The following is a 14,927-nucleotide window of genomic DNA, read 5'->3' as shown; positions in this document are numbered from 1 at the left end:
CAAAGTTCATATTTCACTATCAGGTCAAGTTCGTTAAAACTAGTGAAGCAAAACATGTCCCATATGGTGCATTTTCACAAAAAAACTTGAAGATTTGAAGGTCCCTGAAGACAGAGATACTGTACACATGACTTTTACAGACTAAAGCTGCTATGACATACCAAGCCAAGTGGGTGAAAATACATATGGTTTCTGCTCAATACTACTTTTTCCTGACTTGGCAGATTGGGAGTGATACTGTCCACCAGGTAAAGGGTTAAAGGTCATATTAGGCAGCCAAGTGTGAATGCTTCCTTATACACTTGCTATAAAGCAAGCTGCCAAGCCGTGTGATTCAAACTATGTTACACTGCTGAGTTGACTAAAAAGCATAAACCTGTAAGTCCCTCACACTTGGAGTGTACCCAGCTTTCACAGGACGCACACTGCATCATTTTCGATTCATAATCGTCGTCAGTGTAACACTGCTGACATAGAGGGCAGTAGTTGCCTGTGAAAACAGAAAGCATACCATGAGGCAAAGTCCAGGTACATCACGAACTGAAAGCAACATATGCCATATTGCTGAAGATATTGCGCAGCTCTCCAAAACAAATTTGTAAAATCAACCAGACCTAATCAGTCAGCCGACATAACGCTTCTTTATTCCAAAACTAGATTGATTTGATTACAAAAGATGACAGAGAGCAGTAAGACAGAAAGTCATGGACTAATCCCCTGAAGGTATATAGGCTTGGCAATGGAGCCTGTCATGACTGTAATAGCCACACAGTCTGTTTGCAGTCTCTGCCTTGGGCAATTTTTTGAACAGCATTTCATATGGTGTTATCCCTTACCTTTGTCAAATAGTTTCCCACAATCCTGACAGAGTGAGAAGTCATGTGACCACTGTGCATTGAATGATTGGCCGGGAGTTGTTGCACCACAACTTTTACAACGTACACATTTTGTGCAAATCTGAGAACAGAAGGTAAAACACACAGAGAAACACATCAACTGACACTGTCTATGCAAACTGATGTAACACAGTGTATCTCAGACACTGTAGAGTTATTTTTACTTATGAGACACTTGCTCAAAATAGCAGTCAAATATAGGCATGATACCTATTGAAAGCCATCGGCCTCAAAACATCAAAAGGTGACACCACATTTGCTGATATATAAAGGGCAGCTCAGTATTGCTACTCTATGAGCAACTGGCAGTAAGATGGAATGACAGTAAATTTGCTGACATGTATGATGCAGTTTGTATACTCAGTCATTCCATGACTTTCAATGGTTTCAAGTGATTCTCATGGAGTATGTGATCCTAAAATACTATTTTTTAGGAGTGATTTCTAAACAATTTTATCAAATGTTTTCACCATAGTCAATGATTTGTGACAGTATGTGTTGCTACATAAATTTTCATAGCGGACTCTCCAACATTAACAGGAGTTATAAGTCCCATAACTATCCAGAACCAGTACCGAGAACAATCAGTTGTTTTCCCAAAAGAAAGTTACACTTGACTTACCCAGACTTTCTTCCTTTTGGTTGGTTTTGTTGGATAGTTAGGACCCAGACACTCTGCATGGTAAGTATTGTGACATTTATCGCACTGTAGTAACTGTCAAACATCAACAAAACAAGAAATGGTAAGTCAGTTTATCACTGTGATCACTGGTAAGTCAGTCTATCAGAGTCATCAATGGTTAGTCAGGCTACAACAGTCATATCTAAACAAGAACAAACAGGCAGTGTTGTAGTTGGGATAGGGCAGTCAACTATCACATTCAGTAATAGTAATAGTAGAGATCAACTCTCTTATTCAGATTTACAGTATGTGCCTAAGTATCAAGGACAGTTAACATTGGCCATTTCTCACCGCACCTATTCATGTCATCATCTTCAAATCTCCAAGTACATTGTATAATCTGTTGTACACTTCATTATGGTACTTACATTTTGTTGTCTGCCACAGACTTGGCAGAATTTACATCTTCTGCAGCACCAAGTGTCTGCATGGCCTTCCAGTGGTTTCTCATCGTCCTCCAGACAGAACTCATGGAATGGTTCACAGCACACATTGCAATACACCAACTGCAATGTGAAAATATACACATCATTCATGAAAGATGAATTTCATCGATCAACACCAAAGTTTGCAACCTCATTATGTGACTATATACAAAGGACTGCTGTGATGAGAAATTATAATGACAGAATGATCCCATTGCACTGTAACTCTTTGATGAAAACAATGTTTCCAATTCTGCCATAGATGCTCCAAGGACACAGAAAACAGCTTGAGATATTACCTGTCACGTTATTCGTTTGTGTGATACTGCGGGGACTAGCTTGTCATAGCTTTGTTTGATTTCAACTTGTGTTTTAAAATAAGCATAGCAGGATGTAACTAACCTCATGTTTTCCAGTACTGGCACACAGGAAACAAACAGTCCTTGTTACCAGAGGCATTGTTGAAATGATTGGCATCCCATAATCCCATATACTCTCTACTTCATAGTCCTCTTGCTGCATGGGAAAATCAGGACAGACAGTCAGGTATCAAGGTAAAATCTGCCGCGCAGAATTGAGATCAAATAGACAACATAGAAACTTGTTGTCGATATGACAATAGACAGCACTATATTGCAGAAAAAGATTGCATGCACTTCCAAAATACTGAATTTTGCATACTAGCGATATTCAGTTTTGACAACAGTACAGAAAGACATTTTTATAACACTTCTTGATCCGTATTTAACTATTGCTGCAGGTATTAATTAAACTCATCCAAATTCATCAAATTTTAACCTTGAGATCATTGTCAAATCACATCATATCATATCATATCATATCATATCATATCATATCAAATCAAATTAAATTAGATAAGATCAGATCATTTTTTTACCTTATATTCTATCTTGATGAGTTTACCATCGGTGACTACAGGTGTTGTCTTTGGTCTGACGGCAACAGAACTACCAGGTACTGCTGTCGAGTTCTGACTGGGTCTTTCCTGTATTACAGGGAAATAGTACGTTGTTATTGACTTCCATTGAGAGCAATGCACATGCTTATTGACCTCCACAGAATGAAATATCATTTTATATTGCCTTGTGAACTACTTACCATTTATAAGATACAGCACCACATGTAACACGACAGAACATTGATAATAGTCTTTCTCATATGCCAGAAATTACAGACTGAGTGACACTATGAAATAATATAAGTTTAGATACAAGTTCACTATACAAAATGACTAATAAGTTAAAATCTATGAGGGATTATTTCAGATATACTCACCTCTTTTTTCTTTTTCTGTAGTTTACTGGGTGGTACCCTTTCCCTCTTTGGTCTTGGAGCTTTGGGAGCTGCAAGTTAAATATTCATTCATAATCCGTTATGAAAAGTTTTATCAGACATAGACAAATATCAAGGAAAGTCCATTTTCCATATCAACATGGCATACCCTTCACTATCAATGTCTTTACACACAATTATGAGGAATGTCCTTATATTTTTCATTGACCTTATCAAGGCAATATAAAGGTGAGATGCACTGAATCAATTGCATATAACTTTTTGACATTCACAATGGCATTTTTGTACCAAGTTGTGAGAATTTGTCAGGGAGGGTTAAGATAAGCACAGGTCGTTGACCTGGCAAGTGCCACGAATAGTCTCCACAGGCTGAGAAAAGAAATCATCTATTATCAACAACTTAGGGGGTCTAGATTACGATTTGGACTCAGACAGCTTAGATTTGCTTGGTCTTGGAATGTCACTGTAATGTAAGTGTGCGTAAATTGTTCCAAAAACTATAGAGAAATCATTTTTCTTACCCACATCTGGTGCTTCTAGTGCTGGTAATGGCTCTTTACATTTCTTATGACTAAAAATGAACAAAACTATCAATTAAATGATCACGTCTCCCGCCATAATAATTCTAACGACATTGTAACACATAGATGATCACATTGTAGCATTGAAAAAGTCAGATACAATATACAGAGTTACCCAGTTCTGTTCCTATATTCAATATGTGCCAATCTCTTGATACAGTGCATTTAAAAGATTTCAAAACAAACACCCACAGATTTAATTATGGTGTTAGTTTCTAACCAAGTACTAAAAGGACTGAGATAGTACACCTATGAATACTTGTACACCCAACGAAAATAATATAGACATTAATACAGGTAATATGAACAAACACATTATGAGAAAATGTCACAATGTACAACTGTGATGTTTGAAAAAGATTTAAACACAGACAACAAACAAAATTGTACAAAGTTGCAAATACACAACAACATATGTATGACACAGAGACAAAGTCTGCATGTAAGTGTACAATCATGAAGGAAGTAGGGGGTTAATATTTTAGTGCCGTTCAAAAAATTTGAAAGGATGGATTTTTAATAACATTTAAAGAAAGATAAAAACTACATTACATGTACTTCTAACCACTTCTTTTGGGTCAAAATGTTAATTTTTTTTGAAAAAAGATAACTTTATTCCCAAAAAGTGGCAAATAAAACAAATCTACAGGTTAATTGTCAGAAGTAAAGGGACAGTGAGAAATAGCGCCCTCTATGGCCCTAAACAAAAGCAGGTTTACCCTTTCTTTGAGGGAGACAACCTTCACAACAACTTACATGCAGCATTGACGTTTGATGTTTGGGCCGCCATATTTGACTTTGTCACTGCAAATAAAAAATGAAACATGCTAAAATATGTTAAACACTTGTGAATGCATGGTATTGACTTACATGCAACACTGTTTTTTAACATTGGGTCCACCATATTTTGATTTGTCGCTGTGAAAAAAGAAGGGAAAAATTTAGCATATGTTGCAGTAGCAACCAGATTTTCTGTATTTATTGTACACATATCATCAGCGATCTGCAGTGTCAAAGGTACAATATTGAAAGATAAAAGAATGCACAGAAAATGTGCACACAAAAAATTGAACAATTGAAATAAAAATCTAAATTTGACTGTTATGTTATAATGAAAATAGTCCAGACCTAATGAGGCAGGGAGCATCATCTTTAACTTGTAATCATTGTTTGATAAAACACATATTTTTTGCTTTTCCTCTGCCTAAAGTATGTTGAAACACAAGGTTTGCAAACATTTGCACTGTACACAATAAAACAATATCTTAATTTAGTCCCTGCTGACAGGGCTGTAATGTGTTTTTTTACAAATCAGTTGCCAACAGTAACATCAGACGTTTAAATTACATACACTTGACAGTCTTGACAAGTTATAAACATTGTATCTTCATAATTTTGAATGACAAGCAAAAAATTGTAGTTCATAGAAACATCAAAAATGCTGGAAAATACATCAAAAGTTACAGCTAAGGGAGCAATAAATCTTCACTTGAGCCAGGCAGCTATCTCTACGTCTGTATGTGGTATGGTGATATGGCAAAATAAGTTCCCTTTCTGTAAGATAAACTGTAATATTACATCGCATGTTCTTATATTTTGGTGTTTAGAAGACTCAAAGAATTTCCAACAATTACAAAGCTGGCTCAAAGATCATATCAAATTTGCATGATAGAGGGCGCACTGCCAATGAAACATGTACTCACAGACAATATTCACACTTTCTACAATCGTCAACCCTCAGACACCCTTCACACTGTCCACAACGCCGCCGCCTCTTCCTGTACATGGGTACTTTCCGTCGTTTGACAGGGCTGTCTTCCTTTGGTGTGGTCTTACTCTCTTTCTTGGGAGAGAGTTGTGGAGTCTCATCATCACTTCCTATTGGTTCTGTAACAAAGATGGAACATCACTTTACTTGGCAAGCCTCCAAGGCTGTATGTTGGTAAAATTTCACAACCAAAAAGTTAACAGAAATCTTCAAACAGCTAACATAAATGGTCCAAATCAAATCTCTTATAATCTGTTTTTTTTCGTGAGCACCCTTGTTAAGGTAGTATTAGTATGCGCTCAAAAGTGAAAAGATTTAAAATTTTTTGTTTTAAGTCTTCGAGGAAACTTTCAACCATTCTTTTTCAAAATCAAGGATAAAACCAGGGGTCGCCATGCAAATTTTGGCACTAGAGAAACAAATTACCTTACATTTACCAATTTTGGAAATTCAAAATGGCCGCCATTACTGTGTTAACTATGTAAGGGAAAAGATACACTACATTTCTGATTTTCACAAAATTAAGAGTAAGACACTGAAAAAAATTTTGTTTACTCCCAGAGCAATAAAATGAACCCCCAAGCAGTAGAACAATTTGAACAGTTTGAAAGTCTGAATATCTGTCCCCGAGGCACACTGTAACTTAATGAAAGTTCATTCCTATATTCACAAAGTTTACTGCATCTTTATAGAACATACACAACATTGAACATTACATATTTAACACTCATGGAAAACTGGACACTCATGCAAAAGAATGTATCTCTCAACCCTTTGATTGTGAAAAAATTCATTCTGAAGTCTTGTTAAAATTAATTTTCTTATCCATGCCCCAATGTAATGCTTTAATATTGACTTGAATGAAAACATTTTCAGAATAAAAGCAAAACATATCAAAGGACATGTATCCCTAATATTGTGGCAATGTCAACACTGTTTGACAAATTTCATTTGCGTTATCTCATTAAACTAAAACAGGGGAAGTTGTAAATTGTTCATATGCCAACTTAGAGCCCATTTTGAGGCAGAAGATATTTCTTTTCTAACATAATTTGCAGTACACGCTAGTTGCTCGATACACATTGTGTGCAGTATTTTGTATTTGACCTTCACACACACACAGTGTGAGTGCTGGTGCCTAATGATTAATTATGATTCAGCTGTAAACAGCAGAGAGGCTGCACCTCCACAGAAGACAAATTATATTTTATGATATGATTTATAGTATATAGTACTATCAGAATATGTGATGGAAGTATTTCTGTGTCAAATCTTCAACCAGATTACAATACTGATTACCGGTGACCAACCATGTTATTGTCAGAGAAATCGACCATTTTTAGCATTAAAATTAAGCAAAATAACCATTTTAACTCTCTCACTAATTCCCCTACCCTAGTTAGTAAAACACTACAGTGAGACAAAACCAACCTCCCCTGCTTGGCATGTCTCATGTACAAAAATGTAGCATACTTGTGCTTAGCTTGGCGGTTTGAAACCCCCTCAAATTCACCTGCACATGGTGTGTGTCACTGACTTTGTTGGCTATTAGGGCAGACCTTACTTATTTTCACCAAACTTGGCAGAATAATGGCCCCTGAATGCTATGTTCTGGGCACTCTGAGAAATATATTCAATTCCCACTAACTTTGCAGATGTCAATACGATAAGCTACTGAAGCATGACAAATTAGACTCTAAACTGTACATGGAAAAAACTAAGTGTCGAACATCAGACGTTTTGCAGCCATGAAATGACACATTGAGATGAGACTAAAATTCTTACTTTCTTCCTTCTTTTCTCTGAGTTTTTCCTTCTCCCGTTCCGGCAAGGCACTGAGTCTCAGTTCGTGGTTGTCATCCTCGAACATCGCCCTCTGCTGGCCAAGCACAACGGCAGCTCTACGGCAGACATGTTTGATACGAGGCCCCCTAGTTGAGTTGCTACTGGTGGTGCTCACATCATCTGAGGTGTCTGCTTCATCATCCTGATCAGAAAATGACAGGAGTATTCATTCATCAAGTATAGTTCTAAGTATACCTTTTTCTAGTTTGGTGGTCGAATATTGCATTTGTTAATGTGAAACATACAGAATATTTCAACACACGGCACTTTAGAGTTGAAGTTTTCTGCTGATGTACTGCGTGCTCGGAATGTAATATCTGATTGGTCGATTGTTACTATTGATAGCAACTGAGAAAGTCTATTTGTAATATTCAATTATAACGGTAAGATTCTGCCACCCAGTTGGATAACAGCTTCCGAGACGCTGCACATCAGCCCAAAGTTTAAAGTACCAATGTGTAACACAAAACATTGCTCCAGATTCAAGTATAGACTAGAAAGCATTTGCAAGCAAAAGCGAAGTTCCAGAGACCAGAGCAGCGGAAGAAACAAGAGAATGTGTGACAAAGATAGGTGCAGAATGAAAGAGTGCTTTGGATTTTAATATTGAAGCACGTACCTACAGTTAGGGCTGCTAGCAGTAAACACCATAATACACTAAAAGCGAGGCAGTCCACAGATTACAAATGACTACATGTACGGTAAAAACGCAACAGATACATACGGGGGCGACAACGCACGGAAATGTATATCAGACGACATTCTCGCGAGCCAGAGCAATAATTTTCGCTCCGCTGACCTACGCAAAAGTCAATCGCTTGACGGGTAGCGCTGAGTTGTTGCCGTAAAGAGGTGCGTGGTTTACGACGATGATCAGACGAGAGGAAACATCGGACCATGGGATCTATTTTTTACATCCATGATCGGACCTAGGCCGTTGAAATTGAAAACCGAGGCCACAATTGCATTGTCATTTGATTAAAAGCACAGACTAAAACGATTTTCATTGCAATGTCGCTGTTTTCACAAGATACTGACCGTTTGATCTTGGAAAGTTGAGCTGCTTTAACGTGCAACGCATGCCCTTGCGATGCGGTGACAGGGCCTCGCAGACTGATATAGGAAAAACCGCTGGTGGCTCCTCAGAAATACGGCGGGCAGTTTCTCCGCCAAAACAGCCGATTTTGAATCCAATTTTGCATTGATCTTCGTTTTCGAGCACACCCACCTCGCCTAGGTACACGATGTGCCCAGCCGCGCTTGTAAACTTATGGAAAGCATATTTTTCGCTCTCTATGCGAGCGAAATCCGCCGCCATTGTTATCTCATGAGCATTCGGGCGAAACAGTATAGCGCCACGTACGGCGAGTATTTAGAGAAAAATAAAATCAAAAAGCAACAAAAAACAAAGCGAAAGAAAGCTAGAATTATTAATAGCTGAACGCAATATGATAGTCGAGCAATGGAGAATAACAAATAATAAAAATAAACACGCAAGAAATGCCCGTAAAACCCGTCCGAGCTGAGCGATGACGTCATAAGCGTGTCGCAATGCATTCTGGGTAATTAAGGTAAAATTTGTGTATAGCATGTTCTATGATAGTAATACCGGAAATAGAGAAAGAAAGAAAGAAAGAAAGAAAGAAAGAAAGAAAGAAAGAAACAAAGAAACAAAGAAAGAAAGAAAGAAAGAAAGAAAGAAAGAAGGAAAGTGAGCAAAAACTAACAGTTCCAGAGCTGGTCTCTGGAACTATAGATAATGTAAGTGATGAGTTTAATTTTGACATAATAAAAAAGGAACGTAATGCTGAAAATGACCAATATGGGCTGAATAGGCTTAAAGTCGTACAATCACGGAGTGACAAACTCATTTTCAACTCGATTCAACCAGCGAGGCATGAACTTTGACTCCATGGAGAATGACAGAAAATAATGGAAATGACAAGATTCCGCAGGAATGGCTATACCAAGTGTGTAGTTAATTCAATGTATAAATTATCTGTGATCAGTGTCAACATAAAATTATACAGCAACAGCGGCGCTATGGGTTTACTTGGAAAAATACAATTAATGACTTGGAGTTCATATACCAACAACTCTTGGTGCAAGATGCGAGCTGGATTAATATTCATTTTAGCAAATTATATTATTGAGCACTGTTTTGGTATTAAAATTTCACTATCCATGATAGCAAATTATATAATGAGAATTGATTTGGTATTGACATTTTATGCTTCATGCTTCATCATTCAATAAGGAATATTCTGGTACCTCACATCTTACATTGTACGGCCAACAATGTGGAACTAGCTACTGTAGAATATCTCCTGCAAGCAATTTCATATGTTACACTCACACTGAGAGAAGACAAACTGATCGTATTTTGATGACCAAGTAACTTACACTGGCTTTGCTTGTTTTATTCTCCTTGACATCAGGCTGTGACATATTCGCTGAAATGTGAAAAAAAATACATAGTCATTTATAAAACAGTTGTAACACCTAGTGATGGTCAGAATATGATGATTCAATTCTTCAGATGCTTGAATATTTTTCCTGTTCAACGTGTTGAAGTTGAATAGTTTACTATCGTATTTTTTCTCAATGTATGTAGACACAGTAGCCAGAAAGTCAAGGACAAAGCATTCCACAGGTGACTGCAATCTTAGTTTGAAACTGTTTCTCAATGCTATGATACACTCACATGAGCTAAATCGTACTGAAATTTATCCAAAATACACCAAAAAAAAGAGTTAGGACATTAAATGATCACATTACATGATTATGTACATCATATTGACAAATTGTGATTGATTCATCATCAGCTTTTCACTCATTTTACAACAATCTTTTTTAAGTCACAAGATTTTCGGAACTTTGCTTAAATCTAACTGAAATTTGATCACTACATATGACAAAGTGTCCACTAATACCAAAGGAAACAATAAATTGAAAACAATCAGATAAATACTTAATGTTCTCCAACGGCAAATTTGACTTCAGGAGAGGCAGACAGAGATTTTAATACGCAGTCTTTTCATCAAAGCGTAAAGGAAAACTGACAAAATGATGTTGGTTGTACAGGTCAGACACAATTATTTTTCCTGACACTGGGCAAGACAAGATCTGTAACCAACCTGTTTGTAACATTTTAGGCAACTCTTCATGTCTGGCTGCGTGCGTGGCATTATCACAGTTTTCCATGGAAGTCAGTGATTCCAGACTCACAACTGGGAATGACTTCAAGTCCACCGGACTATGTACTCTTTTCTGTTCCATTTCAAGCTGTGTGTTCAACTTTGCAAGTTGTTCTTTCTTTACATTCTCAGCTTTTTTCACAGTCTTGTTGAGGGCTGCCTTCTGTAGTTGCAGTTTTGCCTTCTTGACGAGCTCCGATGGCCTCCGTGCTTGCGCCACCTTCTTTCCATCCTTCTTACACGCAGACGAAGCACTTGTCGCAGCACCGGAACCTGCATTTTGCATCGCAGAAGTCGCCGAACTTGACTCAGCACTGGCATTGCTTGAGTGATGAGTGTCTTTTTTCTGTTTCCTGTCTCTGCCAAGCAGCCTTGCAACAGACTGCTTCAAGAGTACTTTGCGTTTAGATCGCCTTTCAGGAGTCACAACCTGACTGCCTTCAGACTTTGAAACATCTGTTGTTTCACCTTTGACACTTGTACTATCCAATGGCGGAGACTCCGTCTCATTGGTATCTACCGTGGTTCCTTCATTCATGACATCACTCAACATTTCTTGTTTCACCTCCTTCTCAACAATTCCTGTCTTTGTGTCTTTCTTTGACTTAACACTCCGAGCCATGGACTGCGGCATTTTTGCCATCTCTGATGATTTCTTGGCCATGCCTTGCTTCGCTTTCTTTGTCAACTTTGCCGCGATTTCTTCTGTCTTCTTTTTCTCCGGTGATTTCTCTTTCCTTCTAGATGCGGCCACAAGCAGTGGTTTCCGGTACGTTTGCCGTGATCTAGCCTTTCCGTCTTTAAGAGGTCCATGTGAATCACATGGTTGTAACGATGACTTACTTTCTGTCTGCAAATACTGATTCCTATCCCTATCACTTGAACTTGCACTTGTAGTCACTGCATCCACTGTTTGATTCAAAGCCTCTGTAACACTCGGCGTTGTGTCAACCTTCTGCAGTTTGGCGCTGATAATCGGGGAGCTGTCATCGTCAAGAAAGCGCTTGCTGGGTTTGATCACCCGCGATGACCGAGCGCTCACCGTTGGCAACACAAATTGTCTGCGCACACCTTTAAAAGTATTTGCCTTTGTAGCCGGAGTTTCCGTGTTGCTTATTTGTGACGTTGGGGATATCAGATTGTTCACTGGCTCACTTTTCACATCTGGATGTCCACCTGGTTTCTCGAGTTTGGGTTTTCCCTTGCCCGTTACAGGAGTTGCCATGTCGAGTTTCGGTTTTCCCTTACTGGTTACAGGAGTTGCCATGGTGACGGTATCATCCTTCAACGTTTTCACTCTCCTGCTATTGGTCTTTTCATTATTCTTGACCACTTTCTCCTCCTTTGGTAAAACTGTCTGAGATTTCACAGACATTTTTGCAGATTTTATAACCTTGGGTAATTTGGTTTGTGCCTTTTTCAGCTTTGCGGACTCTGCCAGCTGAGTTTTTGACAATTTTGACAAAGCAGGTTGAGTTTTTAATGACTTTGAAGTTTTGAATGAAGTTGGTTGTGTCTTTGAAACCTGATTTGTGGTCTTTGCCAGAGATGATGAGGTGTCTGTCCTGTCTTTGTGCGACTTCACTTTTGGAGAGACGGAAGGGCTGATTGGATTGGGGTATTTTCTTGGCCTGCCACGCTTTGCTTTTTGAAGAATCTGTTTCACAACGTTTGTGTCAACTTTCTTAGTTGCTGGTACAACCCTGACTCTCTTTGCAACTTTCTCCTTAGTTCCTTTGACTGCTTGCTGTTCTGTCTCCACAGAAGTTGCCGGTTTTTTCTGGTCCTTTCTCAGAATATTCTTTTCGTAAATTGAGGGCCTACCGCGACCACGAACAATCTTTGCTTCCTTTCCATCGCTCACAAGACGAATTTTCAACTTTTTCAGTTTTGGTGCTAATGGTTGATTAAGCTGTCCCTCCTGAAGTCGTTTCACTTTCTTGATCAGTGGATACTTGGATTGTACCGGCGAACTCCTCAACGGTGACACACTGATCTTTGATTTAACTGGAACGCTTTTAATCGGCGATGGAACGATCAGTTTCGTCTTGCCTTTTCTTTTGGGTGGTGACCTAATAACAACATGGTCTTCAATCTCTTTCACACGTTTAATTATATGTGTAGTAGTCCTGAATTCATTTGATTCATCTTTTTTCAAATCCTTGTACGATTTCCGAATCAGCGTCTTAAGCCGACCGCGAGTTCGTTCTGAGGCAGGCAATGCTTCAAGACTCAGTCTTGCATGGGAAAGTCGTGTTGTCATACAACTCCCTCGTTTCAATGTCTCTGAGCTGAGTGGCAGACTTGGTATTTTCTCACCGTCTCTCTGTTTAACACCTTTTGTTGTCTGCCTGTACGCTTTGATTCCAACTTCTTCCGCAGAAAAGCCAATGAATTCTTCTTCCTGTTGACATGACAAGACATTTTTATTTCATTAATCTGGAAAGGATAAATACATGATTTCCAAATGCTTTCCAAATGCTTTCCATCGTTGAAATCAAAATGTTTGTTATTATATATATGTATATTATATATAAAGAAAATAAACAGAGAAAATGTACACAAGCTGGTATTTCTGAACAAAACCAACTGTTGATGAAAATGATCTATGATTTGCAGTCAGGTGCATTTGTTGTCTAGTTTATATCACGAGGACCAAGTTTTTGACACCTACATGTATGTTTTCACAAAGTTGTTGCCGTACTGTCTGCTTGTCCATATATGTGTGTGTGTCTGTCATTATGTGTATCTATCTTTTGGTACAATATTTCAAGGACGGACTGATTGGATTGAAACGGAAACTAATTCACAGATGAATTTTGTTAATGGCTGGAGCTGATTACATGTCACTATGTGTGTCTGTGGCCTCTTGGTGAAGCTGCTCATAATTTGTCAGAAGACCCATTAACCTTTCACCACAATGGTTTGGTCCAAACCCCATTGTTATCAATGGCAATTGTGGACCTGTCTACTCAGGATTGGGGTGAACAAGGTTAACAAGTAATGCTTGACACTGACAGGTAGTAATATCCACCACACATAACAGTCCCTTGATCAAATTAACACCATTTCGTAAACTTACTCAAAGACCCTAAATCTCAAAAAGACTAAATTATTAACATACCTACCAATCTTCTTCCTTCAAAGTAGAACTCAATATCCTATTAACCCTTCAGCAGCCAATATCTTGTCAAAATTTTGGTTCTCAAAATGTTCTCAGTGACTCTGTAGTTTGTTTTGGAGCAAAAAACAGTTCAGATTTAGTCCATTTAGTTCAAATCTGAATCACAATTTGTAAGAAAATATGCAAATTACGTGTGTGAAGTCGGCATAATATGACAAGGAGTTGATATTGGCAGCAAAAAGGGTTAATAAGCATTGTCACTTTGCAAGGATAAACTGAGCATGCTCACTACGCAGGGTACTTCTGAGCATGCTCTATAAGCATAAGAACCTGGGCGTGATGACTAAAGCGTAAGTATCTGACCATGCTTACTGCACACGTAGACAACTGAGCATGCTCCATACACCAAGGAATTCACACATTTCACATAATCACCCATACCACATACATTTACACTAAATTATCAACAGTTAACATGTATAGTTGGCTTGACATCCTTAGCACCAACTGACAGCATACTATACAACGTACATTCAAACAGTAATACTATGAAATAATGAAAAGAAGAAACTGGCGCTGTGACACAGTCTTGCAAAAAATCTCCAATAAGTTTTGAATCATATTTACATTGCTCTAATTTGCCTTGATAACTACTGGGTGCTGAACAGAATCTAACATGCAGGAAATTTATTGTTTATTTATCATCCCCAAAGCCATAAATGAATTGCATCACTGTGTCATTCGCAACAAAACTTATTGGGGGCCAAGCCAGAAATCAACAGGCAGTATTTTTGTTAAACAGCCATTTTCTTGTAATTTTTCCCACTTCACAAGCCAGGTCATCAATAAATTTCATACTGAATACCCCATGGTATGTCATGGCAATCATTCTAGAATTCAAATGTAATAACATTTTACACATGGGGACGCTATGTTGACTGGCTAAATGTTGGCGTTTCAACAAAATTTAGTCCCTTCAACAAAATTTGAGGAGAAGACGAAGAACTTACAACCGACATACAAATAAAAATATTTAAAAAATCATCAGAAGTTTCAACTACTGGTACTTAAATTTTACAATAAATATTCTCATAT

The 14,927-nt window shown here is 38.1% G+C and overlaps 1 protein-coding gene across 5 annotated transcripts in view; it reads right to left on the bottom strand.

The window, feature by feature from the left end:
• The window catches only part of LOC139126461 (histone-lysine N-methyltransferase 2A-like), a 46,045-nt gene that overhangs the window by 13,880 nt on the left and 17,238 nt on the right, over positions 1-14,927 (bottom strand). Inside the window, exons 2-15 of one of the 5 annotated variants that reach the window (XM_070692522.1) lie at positions 13,833-13,933; positions 10,649-13,112; positions 9,915-9,964; positions 7,452-7,653; positions 5,602-5,785; positions 4,769-4,816; positions 3,839-3,888; positions 3,300-3,367; positions 2,902-3,009; positions 2,406-2,519; positions 1,947-2,084; positions 1,519-1,611; positions 837-957; positions 377-490 (exon numbers count right to left, since the gene is read on the bottom strand). In XM_070692522.1, coding sequence (XP_070548623.1) covers positions 377-490; positions 837-957; positions 1,519-1,611; positions 1,947-2,084; positions 2,406-2,519; positions 2,902-3,009; positions 3,300-3,367; positions 3,839-3,888; positions 4,769-4,816; positions 5,602-5,785; positions 7,452-7,653; positions 9,915-9,964; positions 10,649-12,971 — 3,613 coding nt within the window. In that variant the 5' untranslated portion in view covers positions 12,972-13,112; positions 13,833-13,933. Of the gene's footprint in view, positions 1-376; positions 491-836; positions 958-1,518; positions 1,612-1,946; positions 2,085-2,405; positions 2,520-2,901; positions 3,010-3,299; positions 3,368-3,838; positions 3,889-4,654; positions 4,703-4,768; positions 4,817-5,601; positions 5,786-7,451; positions 7,654-9,914; positions 9,965-10,648; positions 13,113-13,832; positions 13,934-14,927 lie in introns of all 5 variants that reach the window. The other 4 variants (XM_070692520.1, XM_070692521.1, XM_070692519.1 and 1 more) reach the window with 4 other exon arrangements.

This window comes from Ptychodera flava (assembly GCF_041260155.1).
Source record: "Ptychodera flava strain L36383 chromosome 3 unlocalized genomic scaffold, AS_Pfla_20210202 Scaffold_27__1_contigs__length_13241970_pilon, whole genome shotgun sequence".
NCBI classification, from domain to species: domain Eukaryota; kingdom Metazoa; phylum Hemichordata; class Enteropneusta; family Ptychoderidae; genus Ptychodera; species Ptychodera flava.
This window is presented reverse-complemented; position numbering and strand designations above follow the sequence as displayed.